Source organism: Camarhynchus parvulus, chromosome 1, assembly GCF_901933205.1.
Source record: "Camarhynchus parvulus chromosome 1, STF_HiC, whole genome shotgun sequence".
Classification (NCBI taxonomy): domain Eukaryota; kingdom Metazoa; phylum Chordata; class Aves; order Passeriformes; family Thraupidae; genus Camarhynchus; species Camarhynchus parvulus.
The window spans coordinates 37840168-37853347 of record NC_044571.1 but is presented as its reverse complement, the minus strand read 5'-3'; the positions used below and the strand labels follow the sequence as shown (position 1 = coordinate 37853347).

The following is a 13180-nucleotide window of genomic DNA, read 5'->3' as shown; positions in this document are numbered from 1 at the left end:
TTTGTTTTTTTCCCCTGTGAACTCAGTGTTCTTTCTGATTGTAAAATATCAAGAATTGGAGACTACTGGTTGTCTGCAGACAGCTGAATATTATATTGTCTTTTGTCCCACTTTTCCTACTAGTTTTTTCTCCAGTATGCTCCTGCTCATATAGGTACATATTCTTTCTGTTCAGCACGTTATTTGCAGATCCTGGTCCCTTATTCTCATCTCCAGCTTTTACTGTTAGATTGTTTCCTTCCCTGCCAAGCCAATTAATTCAAACAAGATTAGATCATATTGGTGCAATTTTTCTTCTCTTTCAGGAATTTTTTTCTACCTTTACTTTCCATCCTTTGTAAGCCTACTGAACCTAATTTTGATTCTAACTTGAAAATTTCATAACATAGATCTAAACATTAATAAAAACTTTGGTTTGTTTTTTTTTAATATGTTCTTTTTCCTCTGTGAGAATATAACAGTTGAACTAGTTTGCTGTGTCTTGTACTTTTGAAGATACTTATGTGTCTTCATGTCTTTACTATCAATAGAAGTAAACTTCAGCATAATACATGTAATTTTTTTTTAAATGAAGCTTATGTGTGAAAGAAGAAATAAAGTAATTTTATTGAGAGACTCATGTTTCTCTGTCCTAGGGTTTGTGGCATAGTATGGATTTCACGTCATCACAGAATAATCATCTACAAAATCAAGGGGTCAGAAAATTCAAAAGACAAGACGGTAAAATGTTTCTTATTTCACTATGTTTCCTTGTTGCACTTAAGAATATTATTAAGTATAAGGAACAAAGTGTCTTGCTGACAATGAGCTATCTTCTAATTAATAATTTTCTAAAGAACTGTGTTTATGGCATTGATACAGAAAATGCAACAAATAGCACTGCTGTAGTATGCTAGCAATGCACGAGGTATTTCAAGTGTGTTATACCTGCATGCTCTTGTCCTGGCAGCTTCCTGCTGGTGCCTGGCATCTGTCCTCTAGTTACTTGCCTCGTTCCAAGGAATGAAGCTATGACTATGATCAAGCTTTTCAGGCAGGTTTGTTTACAGGCTGTCAGTTAGGAGAATTGGTTATTACAAGCCTGATTTCTGTCTAGACAGCCTCAGACCCTGCCTTCAAATACCTTCAGGGACTCTTGGCAGTGTTTTCTCTTAAATACTTTCATGGCTGCACATCTTTGAGGATTCTAAACCTTCATAAATAGTCCCCTTTTTAGTGGTTATCAGGAGTAGACAAGGTATTAGGACAAATGCATATGTTTTGCGATAGGGCCTAGTTATGTTCTACAGCTGAGTGCAAAAGGAGGACATTTGAATAAATATTTTATTTTTCATAATATTTTTGTGTAAAATCTCGGTTGAGTTGTGGTCTGTGTAGAGCCAGGTTGTTCTCTTCCATGTCTATAAACATTAATCTAAGAGAATGAGGAGACAGGAATTGGATATCTTTGCAGACTTTGCCTAAATTCTGTGCCAGATTCTGGAGGTGGAAAGGTGCTGAACCTGATGCATGGAGATTTGCCTGCTCTATTACTTTGAGCCTGTGCCTTCCTTGTTCTCATCCTTCTTCTTTACTGCTTTCCCTGTTCCTATTTCATTGTTTCAGCTCCCAGTCTCAAAATCTGTTTCTCAGGATCCTTATTCCAGTTCGGTTTCTTTGCAAGTTTCAGTCATAGGATCATAGACTCATAAAATGGTTTGGGTTGGAAAGGGCCTTAAAGACCATCTAGTTCTAAACACCCTGTCATGGGCAGGGACACTTTACACTTGACCAGATTGCTCAAAGCCCATCCATCCTGGCCTTGAATATTCCCATGGATGGAGCATCCATAATTTCTCTGGGAAACCTCTTCTAGTGTTGCACCACCCTCACAGTCTCAGGTCTTTATATTTGGTGTCTTCCCATTTGCTTATTAATTTACTTGTCATACATTCTCCAGTTTAAAACTCCTTATTTTTGTTCATGATTCCCATTGCTACTAGCTCTCAGTTTACAGATCAGTCCTCACCTGATCATTCCTTTTGTGGCTTTAAACAATCAGCTCTCCACACCTGCATTGTTGTCTCTCTTTCCTCCCATAATTTCTCATTCTAGTTTTAACTCTCCTTGGCTAAATGTTTCTGTGACCAGATGCTACCACTCCTCTCTTAATTTCTTGGGAAACTAAATTACTTTACCCTAGTTGCATTATGTAAATTCACCCCAGAATAATTTTATCTCCTAGACAAAAGAATGAGTTTGCCAGGTGTACTTGTCCTTGACAGTCCATCGTCTCACTTCACTGGGCCATGGCTCAGTTTTTAATCCATAAATATCTGAGAAAATGCTGACCTAGTAACCTTCTCGTAAATCCTGACATTTTAGAAGGGATACACTCCTTCTGCTTGCCCTGCCTGACAGATGTCCTAACTGATGACAATTCTTGCCATCATTTCAAGCATCTTGGTGGAGTCCAGAGTGGTGCCTTAAATGGGACATTCTTGGAATGGAGCCAAGTGAAAAGCATCCTAACCCTGTAACTTACAATTTAAGATAATTCAGCTGGGAGGAAGTAGTGATGTAGCACCTCATTAATATTTCCTGGATTACGTCTAGAAATACTTTCTCATTCTCTTCTGCACTGATGCTTTTTCACTGACTTCAAAGACTGTTATAAAATGTGAAAAACATCCTGGGGCCTGAGTATGGACCCCAAGTCTGCCTCTTCACAACTGAGTGCCTGATTTATAGTTGGACTTTTCCTTGCTTTTATCCTTCTAGCATGATTCTTGTAATCCTGGTTTCCTGCTGGCTCATCTTATTAATTTAACACTTCCCTGTTGTCTTTCCCCTCAATAAGTAGACACACTATTTCGGCTTAAGACATTGCTAAACTCAAGTGAAAACTTCTTGTGTATGGACAGAACAGAAGTTGGAGGCAACACTCAAATAATCAAAGCATATATGACCTTTGTAGGGAAGTCAGTAACTTATTCTTCCCTCTCAGCCATGTGCCCATCTTTCCTATTTTCATTTCTTCAGTCTTTGCAGTAGCTGCATTTTGACAATAAATAATAAATCTCAACTTCCACATAAGAAAAAGTGGTATGACTGCATGGGTTGGTGTTCAGGTCCTTTATGCAAAGGAATATTTTAGAAATAAGAATTATTGGTAGCTGAATACTGACAGGGTTTTTGAAGGTCTCTTCCTATCTGTCAGGAAGTTATCTGCCTTTTATAATATATATTAGACCATCTAATTTAAGAACAGAGTCTGCTTTGCAGTCAAAGGAACCTAACTTAGTTATTTTTAGAAAGTAAATAGCTTCTGAGCCTAGACATGGAGATGTTTTCAATGACAGACAAACATGATGAAGTAAAAATGGAAGTACTTGGCAAACTTGAATTCATTATGTGTTCATGAGATAAAATGACTACAGTACTTCTATTTTCAGCCTTTTAATGATTTTTAGATGATCTCTGACTAGGATAGGGCTGGGATATCAGTGTTGTAAATTTGAAACTGAGAACACAGCTCTCAAACCTGGGTAAATACATTGACTGGATGCTGTGAGCAAACCCTTCTCTTTTCTTGTGTCCTCATGCTCTGGGCTAAGTGCATCTCTTGGCTGAGAAGAATCTGCCTGTGGGTTGCAGTTTTGTATTTCTGCATTTCAAAGTATAAAGTTTCAAGCATTTTGTTACCCTGTCATGGTATCTCAGATTAATCTATATAATACACTCCTTCACTGCCATCGCTTCAGCAGACAGGGCTTGTAATGAATGTAGTGGAATGCCTACACTTATGTGATGATATTCCTTTTTGTAGGTAAGGATGAAGTAAGGAAAAATTAACTGTGCAGTTTAGACATGCTGGAAAGGTACTTTGCTTTATATTCTTAGAAAGGTGTAGGTTACATCTGACTTCTGTGAAGTCAAGAGCACGATTAGCTTTCCCTCCTAGCACCTTCCTGTGAGAGCCCTTAGGCTGAAATGGAATAAAATAGAAATAAGTGGAATGAAATAAAGATACTAAAGTGATGCTACCTGAAATTTAGGGACTACATTGTGATTCAGCATTGTGTATGTTTCCATGGAGTCATCTGTAGTGCTTGTAGGACTAGGGCTCTGATCCTGACATGTCAGTAGCTCAGTAAAAATTCTGAGACTCCAAAGTCCCTTACTATTGTGCCCTTTATGTAGTTTTAGGAAAAATTTGGTGTGAGTCATTGTAAATCCCCATATGGATTTATTGGGATACATTTGGATAATTTCTATCAGTGCAGTAATCTCACTCTTCTCCAGTCATGTCTTACAGTGATAGAACTAGTTGCAGGTTTGTTCCCTTACTGATCTTTTTGCAGGTATCCTCTTGACTTTGGGGTATATAGATAGTGACAATAATTTTTTTTAATATAAACAATATGTATTATTATATTATTTCCACATTATATAAATAAAATACATCTTTAAATATTTAGTTTGGATGACTCCACTCCTGTGTGTCCAGAGCGGGGGGTGATCTGAAGAGTCCTGGATGTTATGAATTCTTGGAATCTCTTGGAAACTCTCTAGCGTTACTCAATCAGCAATATCAGCACAAGTAGTCCTCCCTTCCAGAGGACTGACTTCTCAATTACTGAGAAGTCATAGAGGAATCATCTTCATAGCTGTTGATGCATGGTACTAAAATATTTGTAAGGACAAGTCTAAATGGTAAACTTTAAATCTAAACTCTACTGGTGAGAGTATACTCCTTCTGAAGATGGGAGAATATGTTGCTGTAGGGCTGAGCTCTGTCAGGTCAAATTCATGCTAAAGTCTTGGATTTCATTCCTTTTGCCAGTTGGAGAAAATCCATCAGAGCAGGTGAGAAGAAGATGACTGGATCTTATTTCCTTATGACATTGGGCTGTGACACCATTTGACCTCCTGAGATGAAGCAGAGTCAGGCCAACACTCAAAAGAGACTAATACATCTTTTTCTTCCCTGTAGGCTGTTCCCATGAATCAATGGGTGAAAATATTTTTTTTTCTGAATGAATCCTCTTCTAATCCACTAGCAAAGTACTTGGACTATGTTTTGTTACTCTGTGTGTTTTTTGTGAATGAGTCTGAAAATGGAGATATTGAGTGCTAGTATATTCCTCACAGCTTTCATGGTGGAAGGGTCTTTTTACTTTTTTAGCTATGTTTTAGTTCAGGTATCTAGATTTTATGTGACAAATGGTGTAAATAGCTGATCATGTGGCTTGTTTCTAAGGTAATACTTCTACAAATTCTAAGCAAAATTGAGCACATAAAGATTGCCTTAATTTTATAGAAAAAAAGATGCTGCAGTTTGCAATTTTTTCCATTCTGACCTGGTCTATTTCCTGATATTTTCTTTCTATCTTCCCTTCACTACTTGAAGGACTTCTCCAGCTTTCTCTTAGCAGAACTCACATCATTCTCTTTATTTAGGTTTTTGTTCTAACACATAGCATTTTAACATTTGTTTTACATGACGTGTGAATGTGTCAGCAAAATCATCTGGTTCCTATACAGCATTATGCAGCTTGACACACATTTCTTTAACTAACCTGCCGCTGGCTTCACAACTCCAGTTTTCCACATGATTTGTACATCTCTTTGGAAAACTTTGTTTGCATTTCAGTTCCTTAGCCTGTGAGAACAATGTTTAGACTATTTGAAGTAGTTGATTCACTGCAAGATGTGTCAACAGTACATGAGGTTTTCCCTCAGTCCTGATATTAATGTAAAGTCAAGGGAGCTCATGAAAAATCGGAATGAATCTAGACTTTGCTGAGAAAATGCTCTAGACAGTTTCTCTTACACATTGTTTTCTGACATTGTGGTGCAGTTTTGTGTGATGAAGGCAAAACTGAAACTAGCTTGGTATTCCTCTAAAAAGGAATGAATCCTCTTCTGTTAGAACAGTTATCCAGGATTTTGTTAGCTATCATAAATATTCTTTGCTTAGCAACAGGGATGGCATTCAGGATATCAAGCCAACTGGAAAGAATCCCTCTGACAGGGCTCTGTTGGAGTGGGTGGATAAGCTTTGCTGACAACACAAGTGCTTTCAGTCCTGTCTGTCATAATTTGTGTTGCTAGGATCTGTTTCACAACTTTTGTGACAGACTTATAAATGATATTCTGGCTCCTTTTGTTTACTGTCATAAAGAACCAGAATATGGGGAAAGTGAACAGTAAAAGGATATGGAGAATAATGAAAAATCCAGGTGCATAAGGCTGTGAGTGTCTTTACTAGGGCAGCTGTTCTTGAAGGGAAAAAATTTAAAAATTTCCTTTGGATTGCTGAAATGGAAAACAATGTATGCTAACATTCCCCTTCTTTACTTTGTATGAACTTGGCTGCTTCACTGAGACATGAAAGAACTTATTTAGTCACACACTGAAAATTTCAATTAGAATGCAGGAGAATAGTTGTGTACCATGCTAAGCATTAATGGTGAAATGTATTTTATTCACCATAATAATTTATATTATATGTAATTTATATTCTTGCTTCCAAATCAGCTTTCAATATTAATTGATAGTTTTATTATCAGTCCACTCAGCCTCTTTGACCTTTTATACTTTTGCTTCCAGGGGAAAAAGAAGATGAACAGATAGTTGCAGAAATCATGGAGAGGCGGTTTTTCCCTGACCATATAGCTTATAAGACCTGGGAAGGCTTTCACTTTGCTGGCCATGAGATAAGAATTACAGAAGCCACTGATTGTTACGGGGCAGTCGTCTGGCCATCGGTACAATATTTTTGTAGTATAGTTATTTTTCATTTTTGGAGCCATCTAGCATTATAAGATTTGTTTTGTATAATAAATATACTTTTTTATATGTTATAAACCCAAGGAAATAATTCTGTGCTTCTTTGTCTCTATTCTGCAAATCCCAAACCTGAATTTAATCTGGTTTTGTGTGGATTTATGTTTCTCAAAACTTACTTGGTATTCCTTGTGTGTGCCCCAATCACCCAAGGTGTATGATCCTGCGTCCCCTCCTCGCTTGCCAGCAGCTTTTAATCCTATTAGCCAATTACAAGCATATTTTTAAAGAAATATGGCAGTTTTATGACGATTGCATTTCTGTACATTTTATAAATACAGATGGCTGTGTAGCAGGCAGATCCAGGTTGCAGAAACAACTGTGATGCAAGCTCACAAGGTGCTATCACTCACAGAAGCTATTCAACCTACTCATGTAAGGAACAAATTTTACCTTGTTAATACATAGACATGGGAAAATGTTCAGCTGGAGCTCTCAGTTTCTTAAATAGCTGGAAATCTAGTTGGAGAGAACCATTGTCCTTGGCTCTTGATATAAGAACCATCAACACATTCACCATACAAGTATTCTTCAGGTTTTGAATACATACAAAGCAGCAAACTTACTGTTTTGAAGTAATTAAGACTGAAAGAAATCTCCAGGGAGGTGCTACGATGCATGATGAAATTTGTGTCCCTAAAGGAGAGACCCAGGATGCTCCATTTCTTTCCCAACAGCCTCAGCCTCCTAGGATCATACTGTCTTTTAGAAGTATGACCATAGTTCAGCTGAGGATAATTGTCCTACTCTTCTGCTTTGAAGTCCAAATGATATTCCTGGTTTTAGGAGACCTGGACCAGTCATCTGTATTATATGTTTTGGTGACCTCTGTGTATGTCTTCATGGAAAGTTTGGCTGACTACCAATTATTCACACAAAATCATGGACTTTACTGAAAAACATATTTTTTTTTTCTGGAAGGGCTTAGCCAATTTTCTTGTGGAAGGAAGACAACCCTTTGATCTCCGTCTCTTGATGTTCTCCCTTCTACTTCCATCTAGCTGTACTTGAAATCTTCTGAAAAATGGCAGCCAAATTTTTCAAGAGTGCAGAAACTTTAAGGGAAGTAAAGTTTCTGCATGTTTCATGGAAAGGAATGCAGATTTCAAAGTTTCCCTGATTTAACCTTCAGAAACTTTGATTATGCCAGCCAGTTTCTACAATAGAATACGGCAAAACCGTGAGGGAAGGAATTATCGGAATTAATGTAACTAGGAGGAAATCCTAATGTAAGGTCAAATATAATGTCAATATAATGTCAAATATCAGACTCAGTCTTTAGGAACCTGACTTTAATTATTCCTGGTTCTCACAGACTGATTTCTAAATCAAAGTGCTGTTGATTGAATGATATATGTAAGTTTGGATTACCTTCTCTTCTGTGGTCTGAATTAAGAGGTAGAAAAAGCCCCCTTTGTTTTACTTTCTAGCCTGTTAGCACTGCGTCAGCAGTCCTCCTGCTCCTTTCTTTCTCATTCATAATTACTTAAAAGCAAAACTAATTTTGTTGTGCCAGAGCAGGCCACTAATGATTGCCTTTCCAAACGGTCATCTGTGTTGTGAGAGAATATAGCAATCATCTTATTTGTCAATGGAGATTAAATAGCTATCAAAGTCTGGGAAAGATATGGAAGTAAATATGGAAACTATGAGAGAAATAAAATTAGCAATTTCTATTTCACCAGTGAACTGAAATACACTGGTCAGTGTGAGACAGGGCAGAAAAGCTGAAGATTTTTAATCACTTTAAGATCAGTTAATCACTTTATATATACACGTGTAAGGAGTCTGTTGTAGATGATCTTTGTGGCTGTATTTACTATGAAAGTTTGCTAAGCTTAACAAGATAAGCAAATAGAAACTGCAAAAAAACTGAGCCAAAAGAAAAGGGGGTAAATCTATTTGTCTCTTTTGAACTCTAACAATTTATTGCCAGAAATAATTGACTATTGGAAGAACTTAACAAGGATTGTTGCGGATTTTGTCTCAGAAGTAGTCTTTATATCAAGATATTTTTGTGGAGGAGACATTTTATCTCAACCAGAAGTCCAGTTATAAGCAGGAATTGGTGACCAGAATTTTACAACTCATGTCATGTGTTGTGACAGATTGTCTAATTGTAGTTGCTCCTTCTGTCTGTAATAATTCACAGACCTATATGGAGGCATTTTGTAGCAATTATTCTGTGACCTATAGAGCCCAAAGATCATGGTGAGCTGTGATCCTTTAGGGATAGTGCTTGAATGAATATTGCTCATTTGAACAGACAACAATTTTTTGCATGCTTTTAAATGACAATTCATATTTAGTAAAGGGATTTAGTTCATTACTTTGTTCAGTATGTTCATGGATTTCCTCCCCTACAGGCTCTTGTTCTGTGTTATTTTTTGGAAACTCATTCTAAACAATGCAATTTGGTTGACAAAAATGTGATTGAAATTGGAGCTGGAACTGGCTTGGTCTCCATAGTAGCCAGTTTGCTGGGTGAGTACGTGATATTTCTCACACCTCTCAGATGAATAATGGAGGACAAACAATGTGGCTTGGTTCTTCTAAGAGACTGTTGTTTGAAAGTTTCCAAGAGCAAGAAACAGTAAATTCTAAAAGGCTTGTTTGGAAACATGCTTTGGTGTTATTTTTCTTTTTTTTTTTTTCTGGGAGTGTATTGATACAATAAAGGAGGTCTCAGTAGATATGTTGCCATTAACCATGTTAAACTGGGGATCAAAATAAAAAATTAGTGGCTTTGCGGTGTTATCAGTGGCAAATAGACTGAGACAGATGTAAGTAAGACCAGTGCATCCCATTCCTTTGACCAAACAGCTCTTGGATGCCAGGTCACCTTCTATCCAATTCTATCCATTTGTGTTTCAGTATTTTCCTTCAGCAACTTGATCTCTCTGCTACAGACATTGTTGTGTTTTCTCTCATGGTACCCTATTCATCTTCAAGAGTAATCCAGGTCAGTAGGTTCTGCATTTTAACAGAACTTTAGCTTTTGGTAGTCTGAGAAAGCTTCTTCTTGTGTGAGAAGGGAAGAACCTGAGGTAATGCTTAAATTTCATGCTGACTTCTTGGATTCAGTAATTGGTATTCATCAATCCCAAGTCAGCCACTGTACTTTTAACCAATGCAATGATATCAAGATACAGTAAGTATCTGATTTCTCCCCACCAGCTGCATTTAGATGGCAATCTGTAGAGAAGAACTACAAGGAAGAAAATATTTATTTTAAGCACAATATTTAAGAGTTATTGGGAGTGTCTGCATTTTTTTTATTGCCCTCAGTGAGAGTTACCTGATAAAACCAATTCCTTGTGCAGTGGCTTTTGTGAATGGGCTTTTACTCAAGTGTTGTTGTATATTCAAATATTGTGTTTGTTTTCTCTGTGTCACAGGTGCCTTTGTGACTGCTACAGATTTGCCAGAACTACTGGGAAACCTTCAGTACAACATTCTCCAAAATACAAAGCAGAAATGCAAACACCAGCCTTGTGTTAAGGAGTTGTCCTGGGGAATTGATCTGGAAAAGAACTTTCCTAGGTCTTCCTGTCACTTTGACTACATTATGGCTGCTGATGTAGTTTACCACCATCCATTCCTGGATGAACTCCTCCTAACTTTTGATCACTTGTGCAAGAATGATACTGTTATTCTGTGGGCCATGAAGTTTAGGCTGGAGAATGAGAACCGATTTGTGGACAGATTTCAGACACTGTTTGACTTAGAGATGATTTCTAATTTTCCCAGTTTGAACATAGCCTTATATAAAGCAATGAGGAAAGACAGGATGAAAGCCAGACCTTCCAAACTGAAGGTCTGAAAGAGAGATATAGGGAGGTGACAGTTGCAGCTGTTCTCTCTTTAATAATTTCAATTTTAGTAGCTGCTGACACTTACATGAATGACATTTCTAGAGATAGGTAAAACAAATCATCAAATTTCTATTGCATTCTTATAAATTCCTAAATTCAATTTGCCAATAGTGATATACACAGAAGAGATATATCTGTGACATTGTCTTGACTTTTATGTGCTAAGCTGACAACTCTAATAACTTTTACAAGTCTTACCATGATTGTTATGGGTCATATAATGAATATTTCCAGAAGTTTTCAATTACAGCTTTGAACAGCCTCTTATAAGTTTGAATAATTATTTAAAACTTTAGACTATAAATCTTTGTATTTAAAAGTTTTTGTGTTAAATCTGATATTTCCCCATTTTCACTATCATTTGAATCCTTCCTTTGAATGCTCTTAATAGGACATTAAATTAGCTGAAAAAACCTCACCACTTGGAAAACACACTTTTGTGATAAAGGGATAGAATACATTAATTACTCTTCATGTAATGATTATGCTTTCATTTTTAAATTTAAATTTAGGGATTCTTCAACACACAGAACCCATGAGGCAAGAGGGATTTAAATGTTTTGTTGCTTGAACAAAGGTCTTGTGTTAGAAGCGTACAACAACCAGCTGCCCTTTACAAAGACTTTTAATTCTTGGTCTGGAGCTCTGCTCCTCCAAAAATAGAGTTATCTGAACCTGAGGGAGCAACAATGGAAAAAGGACAGTGGCCATCAGGAAAGGAGCTTTGCACTGCTGGCTGCTGGTAGCTGGAGACAGAAAACTCAACCAGCCTGTCATGGTGGGGCTGAGCCATGGATAGACTTAGAGATTGGTTTGTATTTTTAGTATGGGCAAACACAATACTTTCCTCCTAGCCACTCAGTACTGCATGCTCCTGCATCCAAGACTTTTCTTTTGGGTAAATTAATAAAATTTTTCTTTCCACACAGCATATTTTTCTGATTCTCTTTGTAGTTGACTTTGAGGCCTTCAGGTCTCTTTCAGGCTAGAGAAGAGAGCTTTATCACCTCTGCTGTAGCAGGCAACTGTCCTAGTAATGTGGAGGCTCTGGGGACTGTCAGAATTTATCTTTTAACTCCTATTTGTATTCTCTCAAGGAGCTTTTTTTTTTTTATTGTTGACTTCCTGAACATTCTATTGTTTTTGTCTTTCATTGTGGCAGATGCATGTTACTTATTTACTCTGGCACAAATCTGGTGCAGAACTGTGGTAAATGTGATGTGGAATGTACATTTTGTCCCAGCTGAACACTGGTGCCCGGTGTTAGAGGTGAAGCGTTGCAGGCAGGAGAGGCAGATCTGCCAAACTTTTCCAGTGGGAGCTGGATATCCAATGGCATCCTTGATGAAACACAAAGGGTGATCCTAGGATAAAATTAAAGCAAACAGTAGCATGTCTTAGCCCAGAAGCAAAATGAAAAGAAAGGAAGTTAAGTCTATTTTTTTTACCTCTCCTGCTGAGAAATCACATGTGAGATTTTGGCTTGAAGGTTATTAGACAAAAATCTAATCATTAAATATCATCAGTAAATTTCTTGTGGTAAAGTTTGTAGAGGTAGAATCCTTTATTGGATCAATCAGTATAGCTAGAAAATTGGACTCTATATCAGCTGACAGGGAGTATTACCCCTCCTTACAGAAGTTATTGCACCTATGTCCTTAGATAATTACAGCTATAGAAAAACAGACTGCAGAATGGAAATATTTGGAAATAATTTTCTTTCTACATTGTGTAATAGAAATAGTTTAGTGTAAGCAAATAAAGAAACAAACAGGGATCTCTGCCGTTGCCTGATTTGCTCTCCCTGCTTCCTTCCTCTTAACTTGCTTGCAATCATTGTATCTACTGCAATTGTAACCATAATCCTTGTATCCAAAAGGGCATCTCAGTCTACAAATATTTAATGGATAAATGGATTGTCACTATAATTAGTGAAATGACCTTGTGAACTCCAAAATGACGAAGGCAAAAGAGGAAGACTACAGCAAAGCCGTTGAGTGTGATCACTTTTAAATAGCTGTCCTGCTGACTAGCCCTCCTGTCTGAGCCACCGACTGACCCCTGCTGAGCTCCTGCTGGATTCAACAGGAGATGTGTTTGTCAAATGGAGTCAGGATTCAGCACTTTAGGCCCAACAGCTTGTTAATATATACTGGAATGTAACATCAGCTCTCTTTCTCACAAGTCTGCCTGGCACTGCTGTGTGAAGCTTCCTGGGAAATCTCTGGTGACTGGCTGCTCTATTGTACAGCACCTTTTGTCCTCTGGTGTGATGGGCAGGTTATTAGCCATGACCAGTGGAGAGTGAACTTGTACTTGGCATTTGCCTATGGAGTTTATTTCTGCTCTCTGAGAATAAGTCTCACATAAATGTCAAGTATTGCTGACCCCTAAAGTCAGTCATAATTTTAATAACCACTTATTCTTTGTTCTAATAGCTCAGATAAAGGATCAAACTGCCATTCAGTGAATTA

At 37.4% G+C, this 13180-nt stretch overlaps 1 protein-coding gene across 1 annotated transcript; it reads left to right on the top strand.

Moving 5' to 3' along the window:
* The first annotated feature begins 626 nt into the window (after nucleotides 1-626).
* LOC115906815 (protein-lysine methyltransferase METTL21E-like) lies at nucleotides 627-10950 on the top strand. Its single transcript, XM_030954312.1, has 4 exons — nucleotides 627-720; nucleotides 6595-6752; nucleotides 9198-9315; nucleotides 10230-10950. The coding sequence occupies exons 1-4, from the start codon at nucleotides 651-653 to the stop codon at nucleotides 10652-10654; spliced, it is 771 nt and encodes a 256-aa protein (XP_030810172.1). The 5' UTR covers nucleotides 627-650; the 3' UTR covers nucleotides 10655-10950.
* The last annotated feature ends 2230 nt before the right edge of the window (nucleotides 10951-13180 follow it).